Source organism: Oryctolagus cuniculus, chromosome 9 (genome assembly GCF_051225735.1).
Source record: "Oryctolagus cuniculus isolate XC-2025 breed Fujian yellow rabbit chromosome 9, ASM5122573v1, whole genome shotgun sequence".
In the NCBI taxonomy this organism is placed as follows: domain Eukaryota; kingdom Metazoa; phylum Chordata; class Mammalia; order Lagomorpha; family Leporidae; genus Oryctolagus; species Oryctolagus cuniculus.
Genome location: NC_142875.1, coordinates 62,480,729 through 62,500,159, shown reverse-complemented (window position 1 = coordinate 62,500,159; position 19,431 = coordinate 62,480,729). Strand labels below are relative to the sequence as shown.

At 46.1% G+C, this 19,431-nt stretch overlaps 1 protein-coding gene across 4 annotated transcripts in view; it reads left to right on the top strand.

The window, feature by feature from the left end:
- The window catches only part of ENOX1 (ecto-NOX disulfide-thiol exchanger 1), a 409,938-nt gene that overhangs the window by 372,622 nt on the left and 17,885 nt on the right, over positions 1–19,431 (top strand). For all 4 annotated transcript variants that reach the window (XR_016212892.1, XM_089303638.1, XM_089303637.1 and 1 more), the window contains one exon: positions 15,735–15,837. Coding sequence is in view for 3 of the 4 variants with exons in the window: in XM_089303638.1 (XP_089159764.1) it covers positions 15,735–15,837 (103 nt within the window). In the remaining variant the exon portion in view is untranslated. The remainder of the gene's footprint in view (positions 1–15,734; positions 15,838–19,431) is intronic.

Genomic DNA, 19,431 nt, shown 5'->3' with positions numbered 1-19,431 from the left:
ATTTTTTTTTCCACTATGATTATTCATGTCTGGGGGGCAGGGGTTTTACACACTATCATTTATTAATAATAATTATACAGTGGATTGGTGCCGGCTTAGCTGGGTATTCTTAAGAGAGCTGGCAATTGCTTTTTAAAAAGCAGTATATCTTGTCCTAAAAGTGTTTTTTAAAAAGTATGTCTGAAGCTTGCAAATTACGGTAAAGAATAGAGAAGTAACGAAAAATATGGTAGTGTGTCATTACTCAGAGATAAGCACTATTAACATTTCATTTTAGTTATGTCCAGTCATGTACATACATATGACTGGAGGGGAAAACCCATCAATAATAAATACCATCGTATTGTCCTGAGCATGGTACCTTTCAGATTACTCATTGTATTGTAGCTATTTTTCTTGTCACCGAATGTTCCTCCGAGACGTGATTCTTAACGGCTGTATCATGTAGATTGGAAAGCACAGAACCACACTTCCCTGTGTTAGGCATCCACAGTCCCATTTATTTGCTGTTACAAATAATGCTGTGATAAGCACGCCCCTTCGTCTCGGGTCCATCTCTCCTGTTTGCTTCTGGGGAGGGCGCTGTGCATCAGTAGTGGTGTCAAGGGTGTGTCAGGGAGCCTGGCCCTCAGAGTGTTGGTGTGGCAGCTGCACCTTCACAGTACCCATCAGTCATCCCAGCGGACTCACTAGAAGACATGCCACGTCTTGTGATCCGCCCTTTCGCCTTAGTTGCTGGTCACCTAGCTTACAGTGTGTTTCTGTTGCTTTCCTGTTGCTTTATGTTTTACTGAGCACTAGCAGTACCTTGTCTGATATTCTAGAAGTCTCCAAACAGATCAACCTGTGTACCCCGTCTTCTGCCAGCTCACGCCCAGGAGAGAAGTTTCCTGAAGGCTAACTGCAACCCCTCAGGGCCAGAAACTGAAGTCAGCTGCAAAACCTTGTTTGCCATGAGGGCTTACAGTTTAGGCTCGTACTTGCTGAGTGCAGATAGGTTTCTCTCTGTATTTGGAACCGGGTATATTAATGACAGATGTAGCCAAGTTTACAACTAACGGCATGGAGCCAAGTTTAAGCTAGCTCTCATCCCAGTTCCTTTAGGGATTTCAGGGATTCCAACCCCAACTTTCTTTCCTGGAAGGTGCAGGTGTGCGTTTCCTCATGATCTCTGTCTCTGAGCTGCCTCCTCGTCCCTGCAAATGCCAAATAAGTAGCCTGACCCTTGGTAACGACTGTTAAGCGACACCAAAAGCTGACATTTAAAAATAGACAAGCTGTTCCCACAGTGCCTCTTGCTTGATGACCTTCCTTCAAATGGCGTCACCACCTGTGAGCCTAACATTTTTGAGTTTTCAAGAACATGGATGGGGAGGGAGGGACTGGGAGAAATACAAGTGTATCTAAGAGGAAAGGCATGAAGCGCCAGCTTAAGCCTGCAGCAGGTAAAACAGTTTACTCTAAAAGGTCTCTCTGCATTTTGTTACCTCCCATCCTTGTGTCGGTTATAGGAAGCTGCAGGAAGCTGCCACCCCCACACGCCTGTGCTTGCACAACTCAGGCTCCCACTCTGGGGTTAAAGGAAGCCATGTGCAATCTGTCATGAGGTTGAATAGGTCACAGTGGAGGTTTCCACCCACCAATAAGACCGCAGCACAAAAGAGAAAAGACTTTCCAGTTTTTCACGCCGCCTCCTTATGGAAAGTCAATCCTCAGGGCTGTCTTTAATAAATCTGTCGGGGTAAAGTCGTTAAGAGAGTGGGGAAGAGACAGCTGTGCAGAGACCAAAAGCCATCATTCCCCTTGTCCGTTAACGATGCGTAGGAGGGAAGCATTGCAGGTGCCAAGTGAGTCCTGGGCCAGGTTAGTCCCCGGTGGTTTTCATCCTTAGGCAGGTAAACCCCAGAGGTGAAAGGACCGGCTGACTGGCCCCCCAGGTGAGAAGGAAAACAAAGCAGTGCATGGACAGTTGGACCCTATACTCAGCTCCATCCTCTCTTGCTGCAATGGCTTGCTGCCTGGTCTGAAGGGCCCTAGTCTGGAACTAGAAAACAGGAGCCAGGACAGCAAGGGGCAGCCTGGCAGGTTTGCAGCTCCCCTGGCCAGTCCCAGGGGCTGCGGCCTCAGGGGAGATGAGCCCCAGCCCAGGCAGGACAGAGACGCCCCAGGCTTGCACAGGGCCCTCAGCTTAGGCTCCAACACCACCTGCTCTCAATTTGGCACTCCGCAAGCCCACAAATGTTCCCGGAGGGAGGCAGCAGGGTGTAGGGATTTAGAACCCATCTGGGTGCTAAGGAGCCTGGTTTCCATTCTGGCTGTGCCACTTACTGCCCTGGGGGACCCTGAGGAATGCACCGCACCCCTGCACTGGTTTTCCACCTCCCAGAAGGTCATTATCACAGCCGCCTCGCAGGGCTCCCAGAGCCTGTTCCGTGGTGCTGAGATGGTCTGCTGTGCTGCCTATGATCATTCCTCAGTCCCGCCTGCAGCTGGTGCTGTGCTGGGTGCCGGAGAGCCACTGGTGAGTGACAGAGACGCCGTCCTGCTCCCAGCAAAGCTGACTTCTTTGTCCCAATGCCCTGCCCTTCCCAAACTTGCCGGTCCTGCTTCATCCCACCAGGAGTCAGTCTGTCGGTGTTGTGGCGGCCACGCTGGGCTTGGGGCGCCTCTCTGGAGGCAGAACAGTTACTGGAAGGATCAGCTCCGTAAGTGTCCAGGAGGAGCCTGGTGGCAGTGAGGCGCAAGGTACATAAAGAGCTTTAAGGTACCCAAAAAGCCCAGCTGGAAAGCCAACAGCCACTTTGTGGTCCCTGCAGAGAGAGACAGACCCATGTTAAGAGTCCCCTGAGGTCACCCTTGCCTTAGAGGCCTGAAATTAGGAAGCTGCACTCTTGGTGGACGCACCGCTCCTGGCACCTGGAAAGGTCTCTGACCACAAGAGATCATGTCGGGACACCCCCGGCTCAGCTTGCACCAGGGCTCCAAGGGGGGATCCCGGAGGAAATGGCTGTCAGCGTGGGTGGGACTGGCCCCGGTGTGCAGCCAGCACCCAGGAGAAGCTTCCTTCCCGAGGACCTCAGCGCCAGCAGCCAGAGCCTTCCCACAGCTGGAGCACAGGGCTGCTCTGTCCCCTCTGGCAGGACAGGAGTTGGTAGCACCTGCTGGGCCATGAGTGGATTTGGAGCATGTAACGGGATTAGCACCTGTTTAATAAAGCTGACAGGCTGAGGCTAGAGACGTGAGAATACCTTCTACCTCCAGGCCAGCTAGAGAAAGAACAGGCCTAGGAAATAAGAATTCCAGCACAGTGTGAAATGGTCTGACACAGACACGGATACCTGTGTAGGTAAAACCGAGACCCGAGCAGCAGTTACCCATTTGGAAGGCAAACTAGACTTCCCCGGAAAGATCTGCAGTAATCCGACCTGATGTAAAAGCTAAAGCAGATCAGAGCCTTTCATGGAGCCAATGCATGTACATTTAAATACACATAAACACTTTCCTCTCAAGAGTTTCTTTTTTGTGTGTTTGGAAAAGTTGGAAATGCAGAAAAGCATGAATAATAAAATCACCATCTGCAATCTCCCCACTCAGAAATTAGTGTTTCCACTTCTCGGTAATTCCTCTATCTCTGTGTGTGTGCACACATCTACATTTATAGCACACTTAACGCATATCATCTAGTCAACTTTATAGCCTACATTTTTCCTTTATAAATCACAAGCATTCCCCCGTGTTGCTAAATAGGTGTTCTTAATGTGATTTTTAATGACTGGCTAATATTTCATGCTTCAGATGCATCCTAGCTTATTTTATCAGTGTCTGCTGTGGCGCTTCCAAATATCATTTGTTTTCACTGTCACGGGTAGCATGCAGTGAATGTAGCCTAACAGTGTGCTGGTTAATTCATCTAGCACTTAAGCACCTTATAACTGGGGAAGCATTTGTGCTTGATCGGGATTTAGGGATAGATCAAGATCCCCTGACTCTTTAGAAGGAGGAAAGCCCAGCCTCGATTTGATAAGTGATAAAATAAACAGCCTATGCTAATGTCTGGATATTACCACATAGAGAAGATGCTAAGGTCCTCAACAGATAAAATGACTCTCAAGAATATTCACATATTGAAGAGAAAGGCAAACTCTGCATGCCTCCTAAGTAGTTTAAAGAACAGTACTTGCATCTTTGTATACAGTGTGGGAGTCTCGTGCTGTGACCTGTAGGTCAGTCTTCTTCATGGCTGAGGGGTTGTAGAGCCTGCACTGTGTATGGCTCCAAAGCTAATTGGATCAGGACACCATTACCCAGATGAGGCTTGTTTACCGTCTCAAGAGGATCTGTGAGACTGACAAGAGTGATTGATGAAAACTTAACAAAACGAGTCCTAACCCCAACCAGAGAATGAAGCTTTCATTTCTAATTATGGCCAACAAGTGACATGCAAGCTCCAAACCATCAGCAAACATACAGACATGACTTGAATGCAATAATATCATTAGAAAGTCCAATCAACCCAGAGGGCTCCCTCACCCAGTCCCTACCTCCCGACACACAGCATAGCATGCCTGATGTCCTGACCAAAAACGATCAGGAGGAATAATTAATGGCACTCATGACAGGTACCAGGAGCCCCAGAGATTCAGAGACAGATTGCTGTGGTGCCTCGTGCAGCCAGTAGGGGAGAGCAGGGAGCCCCAGTTGACTTGAGCACTTCTGGATCCACAGAGCTGGTGCCAGGATGGGGGGTCTGTACCCAGAAAGGGGCAAGAAAGCCCCAACAGGTGAGCTTTCTCCTCCTCACTCTTGTGTGTTACTCAGGGCTTCCTAGATGTTTGCTTTTGTTATGTAGCATATCAGTTGTTCTGTAGTGATTTCCACACCCCGTAGTTTTTGCTAACCACACGTGAGCCCAGAGAGAGGAGAGGTGTGAGGTGTACCAGGTGGGGCCGGCGCTGGTCTGACACGCCACCCTCGACGCTGCTGGCCCATCCACATGGACCCCCTCTCAGCTCTGCCCAGCCCTCCGGGGACAGCTCTCTCTGTAACGCTGCAAAGGGCGGCCATTTCTCTGTTTCTACGCTCACTGTTCATCCTCAGAGCTCATCCATCATATTGCCATGCAACACACTGGACCCTGGCAGCTCTTCCAGGCAATATGATTGAAGGTGGCAAAGAAGAAACATACAAGTAAAAACAGGAAAAAGAGGGGGCCAGAAATACCCAGGACAAGAAGAGGTCCCTAAGTTCCATGGTGCTCTGCCACCCACCAGCCCTTCTCAGGGGACCCTGGTCCCTTGGAGCAACAGCTTTTCCCATCCTGCCAGCCCTGCCTCTCCTGGTCACCAGATCTGCTCTCACCAAAGGTGTGTTTACGGTGGCATGAACACCCACACCTCATGAAAAGCTGATCCAAAAATAAGGCTCTTGAATGCAAAGCATAAAGCTCAGATGCCAATCAAAGTACCAGTGGGCTTTCTGGTGCGAAACGACAGATTGGATTTGGAAATGAAGATGTTTAAGCTGCCTACAATCAAATGAAGCATGCCCCGAGCCTTCCAGCCCCACCATTCTTCCCACTCTCCATGCCCTCTCTTCCCTTGATGAGGCCAAAAGGTTGGGCTGGCTCTTAGCACCACGGCCAGCACCAAACAGCGACACCTGCCCTCCCTCCTGACCTTCCTCAAGATACCCGGACACCTTGCTTAAAGCCGCTGGGCATTTTCATCAAACCTCCAAGAGGGCTGCAGACCTCATTCTGGTGGCACTAAATCAAACCCAGAGTGTCACAAAGTTTCAGGAATTCAATAAGCCACACCTCAATGTGCTTGCCCTCTAGGCATTCCTCTTGCAAGCCGAGCAGCAGTTGAATTTGGAAGGAAAGATGTTACCCAAAGGAAGAGGCACCCGTGGTTTTGAACTTCTCTCTTTTCCACAGTTGCAGTCCCTGTGGGATGACAGTGAGACTTCCCTGAAAGAGGGGGCACAGAGTTCTTAGTCACACAGGGGTCAGAGTCAGCAAGGTCATGGCGGGTCACCCTCTCTCCGAGGCAACATCAGAGAGACAGGCAGGCAGTCCTTCTCCAGGTGTGTGCCTGCAGCTCTCCCAAAATTCCACAGGTTTCCCCTGAAAAGACTCACCAGCCTTGGCACACTTAGTAGATTTTTTTCCCCCAGGTTTTTGGTTGATTGAATTTTTAATTGTTTTCAAGAAAGTCCTTGAAGCCCCAGTCTTCCCACCCCTGAATTTGCCCTTGTCAGGGAGATTTGTGGCCATGTTGTTCAGTGTCACATCATTTCTGTTGTTATGCCAGCTTCCCCAAGGGATTCCACTGTGGCTTTCCCTGTCTGGACAATTTCCAGATTGTTTGGTGTATGCTGATGAGCTACTTATGTTTATGAGACTTGCAGAATCTAATTTGCACAGGCAATTCCTTTCCATGCCAACTTTGAGAAAGACGGCTTGGAACTCTGATAGATATCTACGGGCGCAAAATACACAAAGCCCCAACACCCATGTAGGTGTCACTCCCTGTCCCCTTGCACTATGTATGTCATTCCACTAGGCACACGTGTGTGACATACAAGCCTCACAGCTATACACGTGTATGCCACCCCTGCTGTTTTCTAGGACAGTATTCAGATTAGTCGCCTTAGTAGGAAAGAATAATGATTGCTCTGATATTGAAAACAGCTACCGGCCTGGTAGCCTGAAAAATGGCTTCAGTTAACAGGTCGAATTCAGCGAGGTACACCATTCATTAAAAATTCTAAATAATTAGATTCTTTATTGATAACTCAGCTTCCTCCATCTATCATGTCATCCTTGTTGCCTATAATGCAAAATTTACCTATTTTTAAGTCCAGCTCAATTCTCATTTCTTGGGGCTTTACCCTAAAATCAGCCCAAATCAATCATCATCTTCTCCGGAGTCCCACAGGATTTATCATCATCCCAACCATCTTGAACAACCCGTTAGGAGAGGCTCTTGTTTCCAACTCGGTGGCGTTTCCTTAGAGCAGTGAATTTGTATATGTTCTGTGCAGAACCTAACCCAGGAATGAGCCTATGTTCGTGGGTATGTTTGTAATATCCAAAAGTTCATGGAAAGTGATTATGAAAAAACTATGCAAATGTTTTACACGAAAATAAATTTATCTTGTATCTCCATTTTTCATGAAGTTTTTGGAAGCACTCTTTGTACTAATCAATTGCAGATTGCATTGATATATGAATTCCAATAGGCCACAGATGGCTCTCTGAGGCTGTTGGCTTGGCCTGGCTTGGCTTGACTTGACTTGGCTGGGTGAGTTGAGCAAACTCTTCTGGATATTGTCTGAAGATATTCTCAACCATCAGCATGGTTCATCCCACTTAACTTTCTAACGTGTCTCATAGACTGGGGAAGTCAGAATTGAGGTGGCGGGGGTCACCTCATCCAGCGTCCTTCTTTGACAGATTGTAATTTATCTGTGTTTTCTCATCCAATTGCTGTGTTTCTGTGGCTCTTCCATTCTCCAACACAGTGCTCCTCAAACTTCACTAAGTAATGCATTCAAACAGAGAGCTTTCCAAAGCACAGCTGCTGGACCCCACCCTGCAGGTTCCAGTTGGGGCGGCTTAAACAGGGGGGCCTGAGAATTTGCATTTCTAAGAAACTCCCAGCCCACAGATCACACGAGCGACATCACTGGCTGCTGTCCAGCCCAGGCCACATTAGGTGCCACTCTGGACTTCTGTGGCACCCATAGCCTTCTCTTGTCACAGTTTCTGTCACACCATGTTTTAATGTATATCACAAGCCTGACGGCCCTCACACCTCTCACATCTTTGGAGAGCAGGAACTACTGTTACTCTCTTCTCATTGTCTAACTCCAGTAGAGTAGATGTTCAATGAAAGAATGGCAGATGCCCAATAAATTCCAATCGAATTGTGCTGAATGGATGTGTCCAGATACTTGATTTAGTCCAAATGTTAAACTTGGCTGCTGTTCAACCCTTCAGAAAGAAAATACACAGTTAGTAACTGCCATACTGTGGTTCCTGAGAAATGACATCATTTTGGAGAATGTGCAAAAGGTTGGTGGAGCCACAACTGGCTGCTCCCAGTCAGGTCCATCCAAAGCCACAGGCTGGGCAGTGTCGTGTAGCAGCCACAGTGCCATCTGTTGGGAGCACGTCTTCTGGGAGCGCACTGCCTGCTCAGGAGACAGCGGTGCGACTGCAAAGGGAGCTCACCCAAGGCCGGCCACAGGCTTCTCAGTAAGGAAGAGGACTTGCAGAAAGGTGAAGGTACAGAAGCTGTGTCTCCCTGAGGAGTGACACAGACAGAAGGCAGCAGGGACTGCCGTCCCTGGAGTCTGACTGCCACCACTGCTTTCCAAATGTATGAACCTGGAAAACCTACTTACCCTTTCTTGTGCCTCAGTTTCTCATCTGCAGAATAGGGATAATTACAGAACCAGCACCTGTCATCCACCAGGTACCCGGGGATAAGTATTAGTAGTTGTCATCACGATTGTTTGTATTCTTGGCTTTTTGTTTGGAAGACTTCAAATGCAATGTCCCTCACACACCCTGTGGCACCACTCATGTCCTTGGACCATCTCTCATGTGTGGCATATTCGAGGAAGCAGTGAGGAGAGAGAATTCCACTTGTGTGTGTTGGGAGGGGTTGTTTAATGTTTACTAAGATCTCACAGAATGAGCCAGCCAACCTTATGGAATTCTATTCTACCTTAGTAATAAACAAATGCCTCTTTCTCCATTTATCAGGTTGCATCCCAGCTATTCCCGTGACCTAATTTACCAATGTAAAGGTCAAAAAAAAAACCTCTAAATTTTAATATTATCATTAGTAGCGTAAAACTCAGCAGGTGAAAATTATGATAGCGGGTAGCTTGTAGCAGAGAAAAATAAGAAATGTCATACTGAGAAATGAACTGAGAAAATAACATGCCAAGAGCACCATAATACAATTAATCTTTAACCAGCAACAGAGTCAGTATCACACCAGATAAATCAAGCCGACTAATTCTGGATGCACACACATACATTTAAAAAAATCATTTCATTTTTGTTTCTTATGTTTGCTGCTCCATTTTTATTGGTTAAGATTTTTCATGTCAGTACTTTTGGAAGCTCTGAAGGATGTGGACTTGCACAGATACAGTGGTGTAGGTTACTTTATTTTTTTTAACATATTGAATAGAAACAGCTATTTTCAAGATCAAGTATGTTTTTTTCATTTGGTGATGTCTACAGTAGCATATACTAAAACTGAAAATAAAATGCTACAGCTTCCACTTTAAATAATGGATTGTTGTTGAGGTGCAAAGGAATTTTTTTCTCATTTTTAGATCATTTTTATTTAAACTTGTTCTCACAAAGCTAGCCTGAAAGGAAGTCAGTTAATTGCCAGCTTGAGACCACAGTTTAAGCGTGGTGCAAACTGTGATAGTCATAATTAAGCTATGACCCAGGCAGCAGCGATGCTCATGGTATTTAATTGGAAGAAATTAAGAAATTCAAATTACTCTTTCCTGTCAGTGCCTTTGTTCTTTTTGTGAAATATTGTAGTTTGGAGTTTATGTGTAGGATAATCCTATTTTGCAAACAAGAATTGCAGAACAATAATATATACAAAGGCCACTATATACATACATATAAACACAGATGTAATACAGATATATTGAAAGAATATCTATTTTGTATGTAGGAGGGAGGCTATATATAAAACATAAGAGGCAACTATCTGTTATTAGCATTTCTATCTAGGAAGTAGAACTTTAGTTAACTTTCATTTTCTTTGTACTAGTAATTACAAATTTTCTATATGAGTATATACAAGTATATGTTATATTTATAATGAGAAAACCAAAAGAGTTATTAAAGAATTAAAGTGAGCTAGAGAGATGTCTTAGATTTTGGAAATGAAATAAAACAGGTTATATGCTTACATCTTGGGCTCCAAAAACATATTTAAATTAAAAACATGGGAAGTGTTAGTAATAGACACAAGCTAAAACTTAACTTCTTTTCCTCCTTCAGTCCAAGAGAGAAAAGAAAGTATGCTACTTTAAAATGAGGCCAGAGCACCCGCGTGTAGCGACCCGCCGGAGAGTGCTGTGCTGGGGAGTGAGGAACTGCTGCTGTGTGCACAAGTGGCCACGCCAGTGCCCGGGGCTCTCGTGGAGGATCCAGGAGCCCTGTTCGCGGCTCAGCTGAGCAACACAAGTGTGCACGGAAGTGTGCGAGACCATGCACAAGATGCGGTAGGGAGGGCAGCCCAGGCGCTCTCCTGAGCCCATCTTTCCTACTTGCAGCCGCCTCTCCAAAAGGCCTCAGAGCCAATAGTTCTAAACTCTCAGAGCCAGTGCGTCTAAATCTCTGTGACCTTTGATTCCGGTGTCATCCTGACCCACCAGTCAGCTGGACTCCATTTGTTTAAATTGTGTGTTTTTCTTTTTTTTTTTTTAAGATTTACTTATTTATTTCAAAGTCAGAGTTACACGGAGAGAGAAGGAGAGGCAGAGAGAGAAAGAGGGCTTCCATCCACTGGCTCATTCTCCAAATGGCCACAATGGCCAGAGCTGCGCTAATCCGAAGCCAGGAGCCATGAGCTTTTTCCAGTTCTCCCATGTGGATGCAGGGGCCCAAGGACTTGGACCATCCTCCAATGGTTTTCCCAGGCCACAGCAGAGAGTTGGATCAGAAGAGGAGCAGCTGGGACATGAATAGGCACCCATATGGGATGCCGGAACTGCAGGCAGAGACTTAGCCTACTACACCACAGCGCTGGCCCCTGTGTAGTGCTCTTTTGACCGTGGCCTTCTTTGCCCACATCTTCCAAACCAGGAGAGCCTGCGTACCACTTCTTCATGGAGCAGACATGGAATTTTGGAGCAGGAAGATGCTGTAGGGATCATCTGCTTCCAAAAATAAAAAAATCAAAAAAAAATCCCTCTTTTTTACAAAGGAAACAAAATTAAAAAGGATAGCAAGTCAGTGGCAATTGGAACCTATTTTCTCTGTGAAAATCCTTCATCTTTTCAGTATTCCAGACCAATGTTTGTGGGCCATCCCTTCCTTTTTCAGTGTCTGGGTGTCTGCACATGAAAGTCAATGGCTCATAAAGGAAAGTGTGAGAGTTACCTGTGTTCTCCCCGCTCCTGCAACCACAGTTCAGACTCCATGAAGAATCGCTTGAAGGTTATTGGAGACTGGCATGTTGCTGGATGCACTGCTTTTAGTACTTTTCAAACATGTGAGCAAGAGCTGAGGGAGTAGCTGATCAGCATCTTAACTCTGATCTACAGCACCCCCAATTCTGTGAAGTGTGATGTTTAAGAATAGGGACTGTGGGCAAACAGCAAGACCAGACCAGGGGACAAAGAAGGCCGAGAAGGAATGCTAGCCATGTCGTGTGTGGTGTTGCAGAAGTGGGAGGTGACCTGGCAAATGTTTGCCGTGTAGATCTTGTCAGCCCCCTGCAGCCCACCAGACCTTGAAGGGCCAATGGGGAGTGACACTGTGCCAGTCTCCTATTTAGGGGAAGCGTGATAAGGCAGAGGGTGTTACTTAGTATATTCCTTAGTGACGTGTTCATGGTCTGGCTCTGCTTCCGTACATTCCTTCAAAATGACACCTGCATGTCATTAGTTTTATTTCTTTTCTTAATTATAAGGAAAGCAGTACAAGAACATTGGCATAGAAAACCAGGAAAATGGAAAATACTCATAATTTGGCTACAACCACATGATCAGTTTTGCATAAGTATCTTTATATGACTGTAGACAGACCCCAAGTGTGTATCCAGCGCCTGCTCTGAATCTAGCCAGTTCTGTAATTAATAGAAGTGAATACTCATGGTACCCCAACATATGCCTAGAGTTTCCAGTTGTCAGATTTGGTCCTCACAGCAACCCCAGTGGGTAGGCACATGGTAGTATCTGTGTTTTACATGACAGAAAAATTAAGGTTTAAAGAGCTGCTCCCGCTGTGTGTTTGCCATCAAGGTCAAGAAGTCCCTCGAATAAAAAGTTATTCCTAGAAGGGTTCTGGCCAGTGTCCCCTTGAATTTTTGTCACATGCTGCCACCCTTCCTGGCTTCACCGGATTTGTGCTCGTAGATCTTACAATCCGAGCCTGTACATGGCAGGGAGTTGTGTTCCAGGAGAGGAGCACTGAGCTTGGGGAATCTACCCTTTTTATATCAAACATAAGCAAGCCTGCTCTTTGGCCCACAAGCAAACGTCAAAGTTGCTTGCTGCACACACAGACCCAAGACACACCCCTAGAAAAAGAGCTGTCAGGGCAAGGCCTGGCTTCTAAGCTCCCAAACCTCTACTTCCCACCTCCCTCCCTGTACCATGACAAGATGCCATGGAAACCTCGGGTTCAGCATTTCTAAAACTGAACACATCATTGTCTCCCAAGCTTGCTTCCTTCTTTGTCTCCGAATTCACCAAGGTACCTACTCATTCCCAATGTTTATCTCATTCACCGCATCAGCAGATTTGTGGTTTTTTTTTTTAAGTTCCACTTCTTAAATATCTCTTTTTGTCTGCACTGGGACCCACTTCACTAGATGATATTGTAGATGTAAGTCTCTGGTTAGTGTTGGGCGCACCTTTGGCTGTAGGGGAATGATACCTTCCCTCCTGGAGATCCTTGAGTCCCCTTTATCATGCAATGCAAGTGCTCCTTGGAGCCCACGTGATCCTCTCATTGGCTCCTGTGCCACTTCCCAGCATAGCTCTCAGTTCATGGTTCTCTTCCTGGAAGAGTTAGGAAAACGGCCTCATCTGCAGCCTTGACAGGACTCACTGAGTACAGAAGTACCCAAGGCCTGGCACGGCTCCTGAGTCTCGGCCCTCTGGACTGTGTGGGAGCTGTCTCGAGCAGCGTGTCCACCCCACAGTTCCTGCTGAAGACTGCAAGAGCACCTCGTTTGTGGGTGACACAGCATAAGCCACAGTGTCCAATCTCAAGGTCTGTTTCCTTAGAAGGTGGTTGGTTCTAGGACTTCCATATGGTTCCGTCTTCATTTGCCCAACCCTAAAACATTACTGTAGCAGGAGTTACTAGGGAGGCTGTGTCTGAGTCCTTGAAGACACTGCTGGTTCAGTAGTATTTGTGGGACCCGGTTGAAAGTCTCCCTTCTTCACGACTCCAGCTTTAGACACAGGGACAGGTAACGACCAGCACTCTTGGGTCATCTCAGTCCCTTCCCCGCTTGCCAATCCCGATGCTGCCTGCTCTCTGTAGTCCGCTTCCCTCACTAAACCTGGACCCCCAACCATGTGGTAGCCCCAGGACACCACTCAGTCTTAGCAATTAACGCAGGCCTGTTGTCTGTTAAACCCTTGTGAGTAATTTCATTTGACTCCAATTATCATCCAGGCTGTGAACAGATCACCCTCTCCTGGAGATATTATTTCCACTTAGCTCAGAGGTTCATTACTGGTATTTTTTTAGTGATGCAATCATCATCCTAGTTAATGTTCTTCCATGCTTTTTCCCCTAAACCTCTCTTGGGAGACAGTTGCAGAGCCTCCGCCTGCACTCCGCTCAGACATGGAAGGCCTGCGCTGTGTCCCTGCGGGGGCTGTGTGCCTTCAGGGCATGCCACAGGTGGGACTCGGCAGGCTGCTTGACCCTGCCAGCCCAGAGAGATGAAGTGTACACACACTTCTCCTCTGCTCTGAGACAAGCTCATCAAAAAATTCCATATGTTATTTCATCACAGAAGGAATTTCGATCCCCCTCCTTGTATCTCTATAAAGTGTCCTAATCCCATCTGCGTATACCTTTGGATCTGTTCCATTTTAAAGTTCTTCACTGGGTTTCCACTGGGGCTGGCTCCCAGGATCCCTTCTTGTTGGAAGTATCAGAGCACCTTTCATCTCCTGTGGCCTCTTGAGGCTGCAATGTTTAGCCCGTTCTCTAAATCCATTTGGACCCTGTCCTCAAAGGGACGTCCTACTGTCAGTCCCAGGCGTCGGCTGATATCCCCTAGTCAGGCAGGATCTGCCCTGTGCGCTGTCACAGCATCGCTGTGCTGCCTCAATTCTTTTACTTTACTCATCCTTTTCTCTCACCCAATCTTGCTCACTCAGTCCTCAGCAGGTGAGTTGAGCCTCCAAAATGCTCACCAGATAGGACCAACCACAGTTTCACAATTGAGTCTTCTTTCGTAGTAACTAGTAATTTCTAGTAACCTCTGACCTATAAAACAGCAGCTTTAAAAGTTCAGCTAGACTCATAGATATATTTTAATTGGTATGTGCTGAGGTTTTTTTTTTTTTTTTCAGTACCTTCAAATGGGATTTGTGTGTTTGCATGCTTATGCTCCCCAAAGTTTCTATAGCCTTGTATCTGGCCAGTTTTGTTCAGTGGTATTCACTGGTTAAACATGTATTCTGAAACTGCTTCCAGTCCTATGGGTGATAATACCTGTGATACCATCTGTCCAGACCACCAAAGTTCTCCTATGTCCATTTGGCCATCCCAACCTACCCAGCCATCATTCCTAGAGATTCCCCACCGAGTAATGAAGCAGCACCCCTAACTCACAGTTCAGTATGCTGGTCCTTTGAAATCATTGTCCTGCCCGTGAGACTCAACTTCCTCATAAGTCAGCTCTCCCTTGTGTGGGGATCCCACCTGTGGCATCCCTTGTGTGGGGATTGGATATCCAGATCATTTGACTTGCTGTTCACTCACTCTCCATTTTGAGTCCTTATAGTAAGTCTGGGAGGATATGAATGAAATCTTAATTTTCAAATTAAAAAGTTCATACAACTAAAAGTACTCCACCTTCAGTGTTTTAGGTGTTATTGCCTTGTTGTACAATACTTCATTTTTAGTTTCCAAAGAAAAGAATTTCCCAACCTTTGCTTTGTTTGCCTATTTCAGTTGTATGTGAGGTTCCAGATCCACTCAACTTGAACATCCCTAATGCTTTTTTTTAAGATTTATGTATTTTACTTGAAAGTCACAGTTACACACAGAGAAAGGGAGAGGCAGAGAGAAAGAGAGAGAGATCCGTCTGCTAGTTCACTCCCCAAATGGCTGCAACAACTGGAGCTGCGCTGATCTGAAGCCAGGAGCTTCTTCCAGGTCTTCCATGTGGGTGCAGGGGTGCAAGGACTTGGGCCATCTTCTGCTGCTTTCCCAGGCCGTAGCAGAGAGCTGGATCGGAAGTGGAGCAGCCGGGACTTGAACCAGCGCCTATATGGGATGCTGGTGCTGCAGAATGGGACTTTACTGGCTGTGCCACAGTACCGACCCCGCCCCCATCCCTAATACTTTTTTCTCAGCTTCTTTCCCAGTGGGTCCACGCACTCACACAAATTACTAGCATAGTATTTTAAGTCAGTCTGCTTTCTGAGAAAAAATTTTATATTTGAAATAAAACTTGCTAAAATAGCTACAGCCAAATAGAGTTTTAGTGAGCAGTGTTTAACCAAAACATAGCCAAACTAAGGTGACTTGTACGACGTTTTCCACTTGTGCAGAAAGGAACTAGGTTTGCTGGGAGCAGAAGCTAGAAGTCTAGGTTTTAGAATTGTTTTTCTACTGTTGAACAGGTATACCAACTATATATCAGATTTGATGTTCAGTTATAAAGGGAAATGGTCCCTTTATAGATTTGAAGGGAGCTGGCAGTTTTTACTGAAGTGCACAGAATCTGCATAAACACGTGTATGGTTTTTGTCTTTTAACTTTACAGGAAATTAACGTGTTGACAGTAGCATTGGTCAATCAAGACCGAGAGAACAATATTGAGAAAAGAAGCCAAGGCTTGAAATCAGAAAAAGAAGCCCTGCTAATAGGTAAGGAAATTCTGTTTTCTTCATCTGTTCTCTCAAATAATTCGCTCAGTATACTTAATGATCGTATCGTTAACCCTACTGTAAGAGTTCAACAAATAAATTAAGAGTGGGAATCCAAAAGAGAGGGGGAGGAAGGGTTGGAGCGTGTGTGAGGGTTGGGGCGGGGTGGGATTCACCTCCAGCCTGTTAACAGTTTGAACACCTTTGCCTTCTGGTCAGAAGTGAGGTTGAATTCATCGAGATTATGTTACTTAGATTTCAGATTGGTGGAATACGAACTAACGGGAATTTTGCTTTTCTGTAACCATGTCATCCATATCATCAGTTGGTTGTCATTGGTTGTCAGACATAAGACTGCGTTCCAGAACACAAATTGATTTGCATCTCATAGATCACAAATCTGGCTTTGAAAGTTTGGACTTGTCACTTCTAGCTGGAGGCCAGGTGTGTTGTAGTCAAAAAGTTCCATACCAAGCCAAATCGCCCAGCCCAGGTGCAGCTTTGAGCCCCGAGACCCAGCTCTAAGCCCCTTAGCAGAGTCCACATCCTAAGGTCAGCCCCAAGGCCAGCCCTGTAATGCTGATGAAATCAGGCATCCAGGGGCCAGTGCCATGGCTCACTTGGCTAATCCTCCGCCTGCAGCACTGGAATCCCATATGAGTGCTGGTTTCTAGTCCCAGTTGCTCCTCTTCCAGTCCAGCTCTCTGCTGTGGCCCGGGAGTGCAGTGGAGGATGGCCCAAGTGCTTGGGCCCTGCACCCGCATGGGAGACCAGGAGGAAGCACCTTGCTCCTGGCTTCAGATCAGTGTAACTCCGGCCATAGCGGCCATTTTGGGGGTGAACCAATGGAAGGAAGGCCTTTCTCTCTGTCTCTCTACCTCTTACTGTCCAGCTCTGCATGTCAAAAAAATAAATAAATAAATCTTTAAAAAAAAAAAAAAGGAAGAAGAAGAAGAAATCAGGGCATCCAGACTTCTAACCCCGGATGGTCTGACCTAGACTTTCGTGTCCCAGTGTGGATGCATTGATGGAAGATGAACAAAACAGCTGGCTCCTAGGGAGGGGAAAGAGGGAGGGGAAAGAAGTTTCTGTTAACCTGGAAACATCCGGTTACCCCACAAAGGCGTCTAGCCAGCTTTTCCTTTAACTGTAGCAGAGACAAAGCTCTGAAGGTTCTTCTGCTTTGGGTCATCGTCGGTGTGCGCAGAAGTCATACCTCACTCTCATCAGGAAGAGTTCTTGGTGAAGATGTGTTGGCAGTGTGCCTGGAACCTACCTTAGAAGGCTGCGTGTTGAAGGCTGTCTCTGAAACCCTCAAATCCAGAGAAAGAAAAGTCGCCGTCCTCACTCTGAGACACAGCATTGACGCAGGCAGCGCCTCGGCGCTGACCCCAGCGTGGGGTTCCAAGTTTACCCTGGCCCCTCCACGGCGTAGTGAAGGGTGAAGAGTGAGGCCGTTGCACACGCGAGACAAATTGTTCCGCAGTTCATTATCTGGCAAAAGCAGCACTCTGGTTGCATTTTCTGAACGCTGCATGTGCTCACCTTAAAGTGACAGGTGCACCGTGGCCTGTAGAAACTGGCACCGGAGGAATTAAATTCAAAAGATAGTCCAAACTTCATCCATCATATATAGATTTTTCAACTACAGGGTTATTGAATATGACATCAACTTAGAGATACACCAAGGAAAACCAATTATTTTCTCTCTGATGATACACAGCTGTAATAACATGCCAGGCACGAGTCTCAGAAGACATGCCGACGCGCCATCCGTTCCAGGAGCCCAGAATGAACCCAGATGCAGTCGGTAACTGGATTTCCTTCCGTCGGACAATGTGTCCGCCGACTCTCACAGCTGTTTTTCTTTCACTCAGTGTGACAAAGGTGCGACTTCTCCCATAATGCTTTTAGGGTATGAACAAAGCAGATAATGAGCTTCAGTAAAATTTGCCTTTTTGTTTGCACATGAGTATTCTGACTACTTGAAGGTTTAAAAAATGGAAATAAGTGCTTGTTTTCATTTTATTTCCTCCCTCCGCCTCATATTGTGTTCAAGGGTAGAACACCATTCGTTTACAGTACCTTCTAAATAGTGACTAGGTTATATACATATACATTTACACAGACACATGTGTATGCATGCCGTGACTCTGCTGCCTAAAAAATTTTAAAATTATAAGATCTACACACTGTACAGTAACAGTACATAGGAAGGTTAGGTTACATTTATGTTACCTCTGCTGGTGTCTCTTTTTAAAAATTTTTTTTTAATTTTATTTAAAAGGTAGAGTTAGAGAAAGATCAATCTTCTGTCAGCTGGTTCATTCCTCAAATGGCTGAGTCACAGCCAGGCCAAAGCCAAAAGTCTGAAACTCCATGGCTGCCACATGTGTGGCAGGGACCCAAGTATTTGAGCCACCTTCTGCAAGGAGCTGGATTGGAAGTAGAACAGCCGGGACTCTCACTGGTGCTCATATGGGATGCCACACGTGTTGTAGGCAGTGGTTTAGTACACTGTGCCACAGTGCCAGCCCCTGCTGATATCTTTAGTATGAAACAAAAATTAGAAAATCCACTAATTCAAGTGCATTAAAAGAAAATTATCAGTAAGTCAAGATCTTCAATAAAAAGAAACACATACAATCAACTCTAAATTTTCCAGGACTTTCCCTAGGGTACTTATTTAGCATCTGAAGGTTGTGGCTGAGCAAAAGAGAACTGCAGAGTGACATTCGCTTTGAATCAGTGCCTGAGAATGTTTAGGTAGGAAGGAGGCCAGAGACAACTGCTCGATGAAAATAAACCTAAGTTTCAGTTTTCCCTTCAGTTCTCCATAGTCACACTTTTGTTACTATTTCACTCTATTTAATGATAGTCGGATAGCACATATGACTTCTTGCCCAAACTTACCCTCAGATTATCTATATCCTTAAACTCTCTTGTAATCAACGAGAGACTAATCCTCCAAAATAATGCAATGGGCAAGAGTTTCTCAGATTGGCAAGTGAATCCTGCCAAAGTTTGAAGTTGCTCCTTGTCATTCAATGAGACTCTGTGCTAATTGGGTTTGGTCACTCATCCTTTGTAGATACTGGACTGCTAGGGCCATAATGAGCTCCCCTGCAGCTTCTGGGATCTAGATGCACCGCGTATTAGAGAGAGAACTTTCCTGAATCAGGACAAGAGAAAAGGGAGTAGCCAGTGCTGGGGCTCCTCTTTTCTGAAGAAATATTGTAGACTGAGTGATTTTGGGAGTCCCCTGGCATGACTGGAGGCATCAGGGAGGCTCTTTGCAGTTTCTCTGGAGTCTTCCACTGGAATAGTCAGGTAGGAAGAGAGGGTGCAGAGGGCATGTTCTCAGCCAGTTGAAGCCAGGAACATAGCAGAGAATCTTCCTCAATTTGGAAATATTAACTGGCCAAGTCTTTATTGCAAGTCTTTATTGCTATACCATCCACAGTATATCCTCGATGCCAATATTTTCAGATGACCAAAGACTCTCTTGGGTCACGTAACTTTTTTATAGAAAATGAACATTGGCACAAATCTTGACCGCCTAGAAGAGAAAAGGAGTGAGAAAGAAGCTATCCA